This window comes from Paramisgurnus dabryanus, chromosome 8 (genome assembly GCF_030506205.2).
Source record: "Paramisgurnus dabryanus chromosome 8, PD_genome_1.1, whole genome shotgun sequence".
Taxonomy (NCBI): Eukaryota; Metazoa; Chordata; class Actinopteri; order Cypriniformes; family Cobitidae; genus Paramisgurnus; species Paramisgurnus dabryanus.
This window is the reverse complement of record NC_133344.1, coordinates 18,832,046-18,846,890: the sequence shown is the minus strand read 5'-3', so window position 1 is coordinate 18,846,890 and position 14,845 is coordinate 18,832,046. Positions and strand designations below refer to the sequence as shown.

Genomic DNA, 14,845 nt, shown 5'->3' with positions numbered 1-14,845 from the left:
GTTTAATACAGTAATAATCATAACTTTTTATTACACAAATGCAAAAATTATACAAAGATTTATAAAAAAATAAAAAATAAAATAAACATACATAAAAATGTAAAGTAAAAAAGGTCATGCCAGTGGTAAATTACAACAATTAAAATTAACAAAAAGCTTCATAGGTCTTTCTTGCTTTTTGTTCTTGTTTTTTATTTATTCATTTTTTTTATATTATATTTTATATTTTCATATATATTATATTTTTATATTTTCTTGTATAATGTAGTGCCCTATTGTTTAATTTATTTTATAAAATGTTCATTGTTTGGCTTAGCGTTCGTCTATTTTTTTCAGTAATAATCATAACTGTCCTAAATATAACAATTTGACGGAATATGGTTACCATGGTATTTTGTTCACGAGCATACTGTATGACGCTATCGCTTTCAGTAGGAGGAGCCTAACCTGGTGGGAGGGTCTTAGCCGTACTCGCTTCTGCTTGATTGACAGTTATAACGAGGAAAAGGCTCTTCATACCTCGAGGCAAGTGCGAGAATTCACCGCATCAACTTTTAAGAATGGAGCAATAATCGTAAAAAGTCTTCTCTGAGGTATGTTTACTCTCTTATTCCAGCGACCACGCGAACTAATTTGTCATCTGTGTAAAACAACGCATGAAATATTCATAACTTTAACCTTATCTCTTGAACTTCAAACCGTGAAATCGTGATGGATTTTGCCGTAACCGTTATAATGTTTGTTTGTTATGACCGTGGGAAAGTGATGTACGATGAGCGTGCAACATGTTGCGCATGTGCTTATTTTGGGATCAACTAGCATCAAACACATCAAAATGTAACATTTTTTATAACCTCATCCCTAGAGTTGTGGAGATAACATTACAGCAATAGCATCCCTTCAAACTGACTGTCAATGTGTATTATGTAGTAGTATGCATGCTAGTTTTCCAAACCGTTAATTCTTATGATTATCCATAAGAATACTTATTAACGTAAACATACAGCTAGTACTACAGGTACAGGAATATTTTTTACTTTTGTTATAAAATTGAACAAAAAGAATGAACAGTAAAAAAATATGCAATGAATATATGTAAATATCATACTGTATTGGTACTGCCCATACTTATTATGTAAAAAAGCATTTTTATGCTTATAGGATTACAAAGTCCAATGTAACAAATATATAAAAGGGTTCTCCATGACTATTCAGTTGAAAATACTATCTCGCTGAAGAAAGATTTGTAAGCTGTAGACAAAATAGATTGGAATAATGTATATAACGAGTTATATAACTAATAATTTGGATGCTAAGAGCAAAATGTAGTGTAGGAGGATACATTCAATTATTTTTGTAAAGGTGCTGCTTATTTGGTTGCAAGCAACTACAATGTTGGTGTCAGTTTTCTGTGTTAAAATAATGATTCTTGTTGTTTTAGAAGAATAGGAATAATTGACTGTGAATTGACTTTTCACAACGTAAGTGATTTGTTTTAATTCACTTTATAGAAGCTGTCATTCATTACACAGTACACAGAAAAGACGCCAGCTTTCAAATTCTGACAGACTGTTCCAAGACATCTTTTCATCTGAACATCCATGCTCGTTTCTCAGGCAACCGTGCTGGTTTTAGTTCACTACTATAAATATTCGAAGAGGTGGGCATGCTGGAGCTTTATAATCTGGTATGTTTTACATAGTCGTGTTCTTCCTCCAGTATTTATATTTTTTTGCTTTCCTCGTGTTCATCCGCCAACGCATATTTCCTCCAAAAAACCCTTGAGATCAGTTTAGATGCAACTTGGCATGCACGTTGCAGATCAGACAATGGACGATGCCTAACATCTTCACCTGACACTTGAGACGGTTGACGTCTTTTGTGATTGCCAAACGTTTGATAGTTGAACCCGATCCAACGGCTGATTTCCTCTTTCCACCTTGAAGACCTAACAATTGAGTGTTTGTTGTACGTATCGATGCCGTGCTCAGAAAGGAACAGAATCACCTGGATGTAACTGGATATAAGCGATGCTGCTGGTGTCAGTGCCATCGGCTTTCTGCGATGTCATAGTGAGAAGAGTTGTTAGCTCCACCCCCAACTGTTTCCAAGCCATTTGATTGGATGTATACATTGGATAAATATAAGCCCGGCCTCTTCTTGCTGACAGGCGAGCGGTTAGAGGGACAGGTGCAGGGTGAAGACCCAGATGCCCTGAAAGACCCCATTATCATTGGAGCAGAAAAAAAGAGTACTTTCATGCGCCAGCCTCAACCCTGGGAAAGATACTCTCGTTGGCAAGCTGTGGGGATAGTTTTTATTTCACTGCCAGGGCCTAGAGTCTCAGCTTTAGTGCTAGGAAGACATTAACAATTCTTAAACTGATAAGAATTTACGGTGGCCACAAAGAAATTTGGACAATTGCAACAAAATACATGGATTTTATTGCATTTAATTAGACTTGAGTTTGATATTTTGTTATCTAATGACATTCATACATTTTGTATAAGCCTAAGCAACTTTATGGGACCACTGTATTTTTAAATCTCAATATTAACTTTCAAGGGATCACTGTATAAACACAACTTAAACTTTTTCTTGACTTGTGTGCATGTCCTTAAATGGATAGTTTTCCCCAAAATGAAAACGTTATCATTATTTACCGTTTGAACCCCCAATGTGTTTGTTTGGGTCACTATTCGCCTTGGTCACCGTACTCCCACTGAAACCAGAAAACCCTTTAAGCTTCAAAAGGACCCAAAATGATAAATAAATAACTCCACTCGACTTGTGTCATATGTGTTCCAGTAAGTGTCCTGAAGACATTTACTCCTATCTTCTTGTTGTGGATATCGCTTTTGTTTCAGTTGTTACACATTATTTACACAGTATTTGAAAGTAAACTTCCTAAAATTGCCCTAAACAACAGACACAGAAACTGACAACACTTGAAGAAATATTTGCATTTGGCTTCTAAAGCACCAAGAAATACATTGGGGTTCAAAGGACATGGGAGTGAATAAATAATGACAACATTTTCATTTTTGGATAAACTGTCCCATCAAGTACTATGTGAATGAGAAGCAAGTAGATGCTTGGCCAAACAAGTCCTGTAGGGTCCAGATGGCAACTGAAGCACTTGAGATCAGGTGAAAAAGCTCCTTTGATAACTTACTTGATACGTTTTCATCATTCACTGGCATTAAACATTTGGCTGGCCTACATTGCTAGCTCTACTTTGGATATCTTTGTTTGGTTAGAAGTATCAATAGTTCAATATTGGTTAATAAATGATGATTGCTTTTTGTATTTGGCATTGACTTTCATCCAAAACTACTCAAGAGTCCATTCTACTCAACTTAACCTTTGTTTTCCTGGGATCTAATTTGTTGCAAACACAAGATCACTTTACAGGAACAACTTTTTTTCAAATAATAATCTAGCCATTGAGTTTCTAGAGGTCTCATAAATTGGAGCATTTTGTAAAAGTGTTTGCATTGGTCATTCAATGAGTGCAAATAATTGAGAAATAACATGTGAGGTGGATCCATAAGAGACAAAGTACACACATCTAACAAAGTGCATGGTGTCTGTTTATTTGCATTGAGGCACATGTCAGTTGCTGTTGACATGCTCCCTTGTCCCGCTATTTCCTTTCTTTAAAATTTACTTAACCCTTAAACTAGTTTATTCTAATAATAGGTGTTCATTAATAATTCACAAGGCGTATGCAAATTCAGTTGTCCCTCACCATGGCAACAGCTTGCTGAATTCTCCCAGTACCTGGAGGTGTTGCCTGTCTTGGTCAAACTGTTGCATACTTTCACAGCCCACAGAGGCCTGCTCTGCATTTTTTAGATAAAACGTTTGACTTTTTGAGTTGAAAGATTTTCTTAAAAGCATTTCTGTTGACTGTTGAATTTACATTTATGCATTTGGCAGAAGTTTTAATCCAAAACAACTTAAAGAATACATTTTATCCGTATTTGTGTTCTCTAGGAATTAAACCCATTTCCTTTGTGCTGCTAATGCAATGCTCTACCAACTGAGCTACTTTTTAGCAACATAATTTTTCAGTTTATCTGATATTAATAATAAACTCTTGTGTAGCCTTATCTATATTATCAGCAGTCTTGCTCCGTTTATTTTGAATTGTGTTCTTTAAAAACTTTGGCTTAATGTGTCAATTTTTTATGCTTGTGTTCCTGTTGCTTAATTGGTAAAGCATTGTGTTAGCAAAGCAGTGGTGATGGGATTGATTTCCATGGGACAGCTTTAATTATGAAATGTATTTCTTGAATGCACTAAGTTGCTTTGGATTTAAGAATCTGTCTAAATGCATAATGTTAATACTTACGTACAATACACTTTTAACTCTAGAGGGCGCAGCTGCACCATTGTTTCTTGTTGAATAACACAGTGGTTCTTAACTCCAGTTCTCGCCCCCCAGAACATTTTAGATGTCTTCATATATTAAATAAACCTGATTCAGTTCATCAGCTGGTTAGTTAGTGTGTTAATTAAGGAAACGTTTCAAACATCCTGGAAGGAGTCTAATGAGTGGAATCAGGCATTTCATATAAGGAGACATCTAAAACATTCTGGGATGGGGGGTGAGGATGCTCAAACTGATTTTGCCAAGTGGTTGATGTCCTCAGGGCAACATATTTTGTTGACCCAAGGACACATTTTTTTTTAAATAAAACCTAAACCCAACCCAAACCCCAACCCTAACCAAACCCTAAAATCAAAGGAACATGATAAGTGAAAAACAATGGTCTAGAAACAGCTAATCCTGGTTGTAAGCTTAAACTTAAAACAAATCGTAACCGTGAAATCTGATTGGTTGATTGAAATGTTGTCCCAGGGTCAACATATTGTGACCCATCAACCACTTGGCAAAATCAGGAGAGCCGGGCGGCGACAGCAGTTGAAAACCACTGGAATAGCACATTGGGCTTATCCAAAGACAAAAGTCAAAAGTTTGAAACACTTGACTGAAATGTTAAATATGGTCCTAAAAGTCTTGTAGGTGTATGGTTAAATTACTTTTGTAGACAAAAGTACACCTCTGCCAAACAGATTAATTTATGTTATTAGAAAACTTTATTTAAAAATATTATTTATTTTTGAAATAGATTACGTAGACTGAATATTGAAAGAAAAGCAGCCAATTAGAGCCCCAAATAAAAGTGAACTCCTTTGATATTTTTTAAAAATCATCCTAAGGTGTAACTTCGAGAAGCTTCTTGATAAAATGACATGCATGGTTTTGGAATTTCTAGGCAAAGGGTGACTGCACTTCAGATGATAAAACATAACAGTTTTGATTTACTTTGGATGCTTTTATTTACTAACATAATTCCTACAGTTTCATTGTGTTATGCCATCGTTTGGACGAGTTAAATATTATTCTAACTAGAGCCCGACCGATATATATCGGCAGACCGATATTATCGGCCGATATTAGACATTTTCCAAACTATCGGTATCGGCATTCATAATGGCAGATAAAATGAATATATATTAAAAAAAACGGACGAAACAGCTTTCATTAGATTTCCTCACTGTTGGTGTTTTTGACAGAGCCCTCTGAACCAGTAGCTGCTCGTTGGGTCCAGATTTAGGCGTCTAGCCACTGCCTGTGTCAAGTGATCAGCAATTTATATTTTGCCGTTGTTGTTATTTATCAGAACTTAACAGAATTTGTCTCCAGTCCTATTCAAAGTTATATTCATGAACCAAGTCTTTTAAAACTGGTAACTTTGATTTGGTTGTTGTTGTTTTTATGTTTTTGTTCAAAGGCCTTAACGTTTCATATCTTAAGTTTATATTTTTATACATTTTATTTATCAGAACTTTAATATATTTTGATGTTCCTCTGTTCTGTATGACAATAAAAGAAACAAGTTTCTTTTTAAAATGCATTATCATATTATTTTAGTTAAAACTCATAAATAACTACAAATTATTGTTAAATAATTACATAAATAACTACAACTAATGTTAGGGAAATCTGTTAATGTTTAGTTGCGCGTTTCTGCGTAATAGTACAGTATGTCTATTCTTAAATGTATTCTCAGCCTAAACTGGCATACGTTTAAAACAGAAAACCCTTTAAGTGCACACAAAGTGTGTTTGTGTTTCTCACTTAGGGTAGCTGTGGAAAAATCCATTCACTTAGGTGTGGGCCGTTTCTGTTACTATTTCTAAGTACAAATAAGCGTCAGAAGGTAAAAGCAGACTTTTTACATCGGTGTCTCATTCAGTCCTGATGGGTTTACACCCATGAGGCAACTATTCCGATTGCATAGCTTGTGTATGTGTGTGTTAGCATTTGACTCACTTGTGTCAGAAGTGATTATGTAGTTCACATCCCAGTTGATTTTAAAGCAAGTTCCTCCATCTCGGGGAAAGACTCTTATTTACATTTTTGCATTTAGCAGATGCTTTTATCCAAAGCAACTTGCTGTAGCATACATCCAAACAACAGTATACATTTTGTAAGTGTGTTCTTTGGGAATCAAACCCACCTTTTGCGCTCCAGGAACACAATTTAACATGAAGATCTCAGGATTCAAGCACAGATAGGCTCTCATCCACATTATCTTTGGGGAATCCCGCCCTTTGGACTACCATGATGAGAACTAAATGATTAGGATAGATTGAAGTAGAGGAAATGACTTGTTTGTGATAACAGTTCAAATCAGGGAGTTTCTGAGCGCGCTCACTAAAGCGTTTCCTGTGTCTCTGTAAGTCTGTCTCCTCTTTCGATTTCTCTTTCTCTCTTCTTTTACCTCTGTTTTTCTTTTGGCCACGGGGGCGGTGCAGTAATCCAACACCTGCTTGTTTTTTTAAAAAGTGTACAGTAACTGGCTAAACTGCTTTGACAAGTGCGAGGGGGTTAAAACACACCGGCCGCTCTTAGCCGGACTGCTATCTGCCTGCATCTTTTCACCACACACACACCCATGCGTGCACGCACAGTATAAGTACTGTAACAGCCCAGAATAAAGACACAGCTCTGTGTCAGGAAAAGGAAGAGGGAATTAAGAGTAGAAATAAACTTAACCACCACAAATTCAATGCTGCCACTGAGGAGTGACTGACAGATATCAAGGAGCCCACCGGCTGAAAATGTCGGGCTGTGAAGAGCTGGAGATACATCAGGATGGTCCAAATGAGCTGGATTTGAAGAGCATGGATGGCTTACCTGAGGACCTGATGCCTGAATTACGCGGAAAGTTCAAGATGTTACGATCTAGGAAAAGGCCCACTATTTTGGCATGTATGTAGCGATTGGTTTGTGTTTATTTGTTGTCACTTTCTGTTTAAAGACATTAGAGGTTGGATTGGTCATGAAAGCGCACTTTGGTAGGAAGAGTCAGAAGACTCTTCTGGTCAGTTCAACTCTTTCTGTCCACCATGTGTGAAATGCCTCACTGTCTATAGGCATTTATTGGTTACCACAGGAATGTGGTGTCATATTTGTTAAAATAGACTGTTGCTTTTGGTTCATCACTGCTGAATGTGAACCAACAGGGGTGCAAATGTCAAGACTGACATATTCAAATCAGAGTAATGAGCAAGGTTGTGTGAAAGTTGATAATCAAAGTGAAAAAGGCAAAACGCTGCTTTAGTTTTGCATGCAAAGTCATAGCTGAATGTAGTTTTATGACTGAATTGTTCTAGACTGCCCTTATTTAACAGTGTGTCTTTACAGTGAGATCTTACAATGGAAATTAAATCAATTTGGGTGAAAAATTTAAACCTAATTGTGACCCTGCCTATAAAAGCCCAGCTAAAGTCCTTTTTTTTAGATTTAAAGGACAATCTGTGAAAAATATAACCTTGATGTCTTTAATATTTAATGAGTAAGGCCATGAAATTATAGTGAGTGAAATCAAACTTTAATGCTCCTAATTTCAAATTTTGATTGAGACTTTTTCACAGGCAGGTTCACTATTGTTTTGGTATTTTTTAACCACCACAGCATTTATTCAGGCTTTTATGGACTTGAATTTGTGGAAAACCTGATGATCCATGTTGTCCCAGCGTGATTTGAGATTTGGCCAAAGCATCTTGTGTTCAATCAAACTACTTTTTAGTCGCCTATTAAGAAATAAAAACTAGAAATAGTGCTACAGAATATTGTAAATATTTCTATAAATAATTGTTTTGTCTTGTTAGATGTCTTCAAAATAAAAAATGTATACAGGTAAATACATTTTGACACATTATTTGAATTAACTCATATTTAAAAAAAAAATTGGCACCAGCATTTTTTGTGATTTTCACAAAAGTTTAACAAAATGCGATCCAGGAAAATGTTCTCCTATTAATGATAAACATACAAATATATCAAATAAAAGAACAGATCCTCTGCTTTCAAACAGACAAACAATCAAACAAAATAGGGAAAAAAGTTTCATCTTATCTTCGGAATGACAGATACCATAATTTTACCGTGATTTTTAAACAAGTTTCACAAAATGCCTTCCAGGAAATGTTTCTTCTATAAATATATAAACATACAAATATATCAAAAGAAAAAACAGACAATCTGCTTTCAAACAAACAAACAAAACAGGGAAAAAACTTTTCGTACTTTCTTAATTTGTTATTTTTTTATAACCTCATAAAAATTTTGAGTAAAAAGCTGAAATAATTGCATTTTTGTAAAGGAATTTTGTAAGAGATCAGATTCAGAATGATGGTCAAAACATACACAGAGTTTAAAATGTTGTTAAATTAGTATTCGCTTCAGTTTTTTATAAATTGGTTAATCTAGTGGATAATAGCGGAATTACAGATTACCATAAAAACGTCATTAGATAACTCGCCAATGGCAGGGAAAGAGTTAAAAATGAGGAAACGCAGAGACTGCTTAGATTGATGAGAGATTCAGGCATTAAAAGATACTGTGTGTGTGTCCATGAAAAATAATCTGTGGAAGAGGATCAGGGAAAAGTGAAAAGGGAGAATGAGGGGCCGGGATAGATGGGGGGGGGCAAGAGGAGTGAGTGCTGGTACTGCTATCTACAATGACGCCCGCATCAGTTAAACATGCTTTACATTCCATCTCTTCATCAGAGTATGAAAATGCATTTAATAGGCTCCTAATGGGAGTCAACCTGCACAACAACCTGCTTTCACTCATACACATGACAACATATTTATCAATGTTAACTCACTAATGAAAGGTTGCAAAGTAAATGTGATTATTTGTTTTTGAAGTCCCATGCTTGGTTCACTTAAGATTATTCAAATGATTGCTCTGTCATTTTACCTATAATGCTTTTAAACCCTGTTGTACTGAATTGTGCCCTTTACTTTTTACAACAAGAAGTTTTAGGCCATCAAACTCTTCACTTACATTGTATGGTGGTAATGCTCTGGTTGATTGAAGGGTTGAGAGAACCCAGCTAAAATGATGGTTTTTGATTTATTGTTTTCTCCTAAAATCATCATACAGTACATGATGTAAAAACATTTAGTGAAAAAATCACCTTGATATCTAAGGTCATGTCAAAGATTGAAATCAGTGAATGAAATCAAACTTTGATGCCCTTAATCTCAATAGTATGATACTTTAGTCCTCACATATGTATACTGGCCTGATACTGTAAATATGTGCATTATGTAATAAAGGGCAAGTTGTTGAGAGAGGCATTATAGGATTATGCCCTGAGTGAATCAGGATGTGCAATACTTGCCAGGCGGTCACAGGTTCAGCGTCTGCTTTTAAAGAGTCACTGTTTACATTTACATTTAGACACATTAACTTTGGTAATAACTTTATCAAGACTTTGATTTATAGCAGTAAACATCTTAATGCTCTTAAATAAATCGCTAATGTTTGTATTATCACCTGGCATACTAAGATCCTCTGCACAGTGCACTTTGTGTTGGAGACCGATTTTGCTTGCTTAAAATGTCACAACTGACCTCTTTTGCACCGCATTGATCAGACTGCTGTTTGCACCTTATGACCTTTGCTGGCTTTTATGAACTGTATACTTGTAGGAAAATGCTACTTAGTCCCTCTGCAAAATAAATGAATACCACTTGGAGATGTATTTGTGCTGACATCATAGCTGTGTCTTTTTGCTTGACTGACACTTGTGTTGAATAGTGACTTTAGCTAAGTTCCAGCCAGAAATCAGCCTGTAAAAGTCAAGTGTCAGAAGGTCAGCCGGTGCTTGCTGACTACCGCCGTTTTAAGATTGCACATCTTTTGATCATGTATTAAAGGTGCAGCGTGTAACTTTTAGAAGAATCTCTTGAGGTCGACCGATTTTTCGGCCGGGCTGATAATTTGGCTATTTTTGGCATATTTTAAAATATCGGCTTTGGCCGATTTTGCTGCAAAATTAGGCCAATTAATAGGCAGGCACATCTGCGCGCACCTAAGCGTTATTGTAGAACTTGTGACAGCGCTTCTTGTGATAACACATTTTTCCATGGTAAAAAACGGAGCAAAGAGAAAGAAATGATGACAGCAGAGTGTCCGGTAATATCTGTGCCTGATAAATGCATGGTGTGGAGAAGGAGGTTTTAAAACTCTTCAGAAAGTCATAATTGTTTTAAATACTTTGGCTTTAATAGTGACATTTGTACATTTAAAATATATGCTAATGATGAGGACATTTTGATTGTTATGTACAAACAGAAAATCAGCAAAACATATCACCCCCCCCCCCAAATCGGCATCATTTATTGGTCATCGGCTGCCCTGATTTCTAAATATCGGCATCGGCCAGACAAAAAAAACCTCGACCTCTACATGAAAGTAGCAATCATGTTTCTACAGTAGCCCTAAACTGACAAACTGCTCTATAGAGCATGTTTCGTCCCTATACGTTGTCTCCAGGGCAGGACTTAACAGGGTGGAGGCCCCTGGGCTTGAATTAATTTTGGGCCCTACACTATCAGAACAAAAGCTGTCACTGGGACGGTACCCTTTAAATGGTTCCTAATATTGACCATTTAGGTACAGATATAGGTACATTTGAACCCATTATATGCACTCTTTAGGTACAAAGGTGTACTACTTGAAAGGGTACCACCCCAGTGACAGCTTGTGTAAATTATCTTCTGAGAGTGCACACATACAGTAACCAACCTAAAATAAAAAATATATCATAGAACTATATTTTAGGGAAGTTTCCCGACAGGGTTTAGATTAATCCAGCACTAGGCCTATTGCTAGGTTATATTAGGGCATTCAAGTAGTTTTTACAAACAAACCTTACAAAAAACATTACTGGTGTGCGTCAAACATGCATTTTAGTCTGGGACTAGGATAAAACCTGTCTAGGAAACTGCCCCTATGTCTGTATAGCAGAACATAAGCCCAGTCTAAAATTAAATCATGTATTTTTAGGGATGTCATAAATCCAAATTAATCATGCACATTAAAAAATACCCCATAACAACATTTAAAATCATTGTGTAAGACTTAGCTTAAGAAAAGAATGATATGTCTTGATAAACATTCACCTTATTACACACCATATAATAAAACATAATCAACAAGTGTATTTTGTGCATATAGCCTAAGTGGTGCAGTGTTTAACAATGAAAAACAAAAGATTTTAGGATGTAATTTAATAATTATGACAAGACTATCATGTACTATTAGACACCAAAATTAAAGTGGGGAAGATGATCATTAATTAATTTTTGCGTCTGATATGAACGTAATACATTAAAACCTTGAACGTAGATATAAAAATGAACACTTTTCAGAAACTGTGATTCTGTTAGCAAACATGCTGAAAGAGAAACTACAGGAAAGTTAGGCTAGCTAGTGAATTATATCAAAAACCATCAGGACATCAACAAGGCCATAATTTAGTGAATCCTCACCTCCAGATGAAGTAATAAACTGGACTGATGATTTAAATGTTGATATAATCATGTGCGTTGTTAACTCTCAGGATTTTGTTATGTTTCGTAGCTCCACTCGTTTATTTCTCCACAGGGACTGTTTGGTTAGTGTCGTGTGAGCTGCAGACTGCGAGCAGATTGGATTTCATTTGGCGCTACGCAGACCGCTTGGTGATGTCAAAGTACCGCGAGAGCGATTAGAAAGCAGACTTCTCTGTGTGATTTCTCGAATCGCTCTCGCGGTACTCTGATGTCATTCTTTTGGCTGTTGTGGAATCACATGAATACACCCGTCTGCTTTACAGTCACTTTTGCGCTGTGATAATTTGATTTCATATGATGATCGGATCGCGCAGTGCCGCATGAAGTCAAATGCACCAAATACCAAATAGCCGACTGTATATGAGGTTAAACCTGCCAAAGTAGCAAGTGGAGCATGCGAATGGTGAAGGATTCAGATGTCAATTTCTGAATGAAAGTGTCAAAGGTTTGTCACACACTGTTAAGTATTTTCACGCTTTTTAAAATGGGTATACGGAAATCCTTGACCATTAGTGAGTAAATTGCGTATAACGGATTACAAACAAACAAGAAAAAACAGAGTTACAAGACCATAGCCTACTCTAGTAATCTTTTTCATACTGCGCGCTTCATTTTCGCGTGGCTCTTTCTCATTATCTGTAAAGCTCATTCATGATTCCCATTTCGCGTATTCGCTATTATACTAGCATCATCTATGGTTTTCAAAAGCGGTAAACTCAGCGCGTCATATTCAGCACCAAGATGACTGACATATATATATATTAACGAATTAAATGCAGCACCAAACAATTCCACACCAACCAATAGGCTCTTAGGCTGTAAAATAAAAAATGAAAACGACTGAACAAATCAAACGAACGCAAGCAAGCACGGAGGCCCCTATTGGCCGGGGCCCCTGGGCTCAAGCCCAATCAAGCCCAATGGTAAGTCCGGCCATGGTTGTCTCAGGTGACGACATTTTTGTCCTGTGGCAGCTACTGTAGCTTCTCATTGCGTTTCGAAATTAAGGTTGGTTGCAATTCGCAATCTCATCTCTAGATATCGCTAAAAACCACATTACACCTTTAAGGCCCATTTGCACCAACAACGACAACTACATCTATAAAGATAAAGTTTTAAAAATCGCTCTAAATAGAATTTTTTTATAAATGTAATAGTATAACTATAATAATAAGGATACAGAGGAACGATACCATTGGGGTTACTTTCAGAGCGATTTTTCCATCATATGAATGATAACAGTAACATTGACAGCCAATCGAAATTGATTTGATTTTAAAGGACTCGCACATTTAATACTGTATATGAAACTGAAGCACAGAAAATGCGTATTTCTGTATATATCTGATAAGTTTAGCATTTTATCTCATATATTTTGTTACTTTTATCGCAAAATAAATACTTTTAAATCCAAAAACATCATTCTTGTAACTTAACAATACCTCTGAAGTGACTTTTGATACCGCTTTACTGTTGCCAAGCAACCTGAAGTAGGCATGCCCAGGAACGCCCATCAAGCTTGTGCGTGTCGCGCTGTGTCACTCACTTTTGTAGCTAATGTGACTCTAGGGTCATAGTTATCGATCTTGGTAAGAATGGGCCTTTAGACCAAATTTAGGCATAACATTTATATATGCAAAAACTACTTCTGCTATACTTGAAAGCATTTGAAATATATACTTGAAAGATGGTTGGCCGAACCTAACCACTGTTTGTAACTTATTAGCTAGGGCTTCCCTGTTTCCATAATACTTAATAAAAAACTAACCGCACAACTTACCTGATGTTCACTTTCCTGGTTATGCTCAGAAGCAGGAAAGGACAGTTAGCTTACCGTATGAGCAGTTAATGTCTCTCTCACTGGCATGGGTTGCATGCAAACAGGGTTTATAATTAACCATGCGATGTTAAGAGGATTTCTGCTAGCTCTCCCTACACAGGGTTATTTAAAGTGAACCTGCCTTACAGAGAGAGAGAGAGAGAGAGAGGAAGAGGGTGGGTGTGTTAGAATCGCTCATAGGAGGGGGGGAGCTTAATGGATCTGTGGTGCTCTATTCTGGTTCAGCATCATTGTTTTGCATCACTTGTGATCAGCGTCTGACTCCACTCGCCCGCTCTAGACGCTGCCTCAAGCAGGGGCTGGAAACCCACAGGACCGCAGCATCACTTCAGCGCCTGCAGCCATGACCAGCCAGCAGGACTCAGGGTTCTTTGAGATCAGCATCAAGTCCCTACTGAAGTCCTGGAGCGGCTGTGAGTATTTTGGAGATCAGAGTTGCGGGATCACAGCCAGTGCTGGCGTGGGTCCATCCAGCTTGCGTGTTGTTCTGGTGCACGTGTTTGTTAAAGTCCCCGTGGGAGGGGATTGTTGCTGCTGTCTTGTTTTTTATTGCTTCATTCATACTGGTCATTTGATCATTTTGATTATGTGAAGGGAGTATGATGTTAGATTTGGAATGATAGGACATATAAATAGCTTTATGATTTGTACAGTGTGCATGTGGTTGACTTGTACTCGTGACTTAGGAACACTGTGTTCCTGAAAAGTAAATATACGTTTTTTGAATCAGAATGAAGCATTTTTTTATCTGTTTACATCAAACTAAGTACATCGATATCAGTGAAAGATGATGCTTCATAAACTAAATTTTAATAAAAATATCAGAATAAAAATGTCACAGTCTTCTTTTGTATTGACTGTACTGTATAGAAGTTCATATGTGTTTCCTTGGCTTACAATTCTGTCTATATATTGCTTTGTTATCCCTCTCCAAGTGTTTTGGTACACAGTATACTCCCCAGAGCAATGTGCATCAGGTGCCTGTTCTCACCAGGCTAAGCAGCCAATCAGCTGTGAGGGATGGTCAGCGAGCAGCCAATCGGCTTGCAGAAGGAGTGGCAGTAAATGTGT

At 36.8% G+C, this 14,845-nt stretch overlaps 1 protein-coding gene across 5 annotated transcripts in view; it reads left to right on the top strand.

Moving 5' to 3' along the window:
- Positions 1–496: 496 nt before the first annotated feature.
- frya (furry homolog a (Drosophila)) overlaps positions 497–14,845 on the top strand; it is an 83,082-nt gene continuing 68,733 nt past the window's right edge. For 2 of the 5 annotated variants that reach the window (XM_065280854.2, XM_065280852.2), the window contains exon 1: positions 14,010–14,187. In XM_065280854.2, the coding sequence (XP_065136926.1) occupies positions 14,118–14,187 (70 nt within the window). In that variant the 5' untranslated portion in view covers positions 14,010–14,117. Of the gene's footprint in view, positions 594–7,105; positions 7,289–14,009; positions 14,188–14,845 lie in introns of those variants that run through there. The other 3 variants (XM_065280853.2, XM_073815601.1, XM_065280851.2) reach the window with 3 other exon arrangements.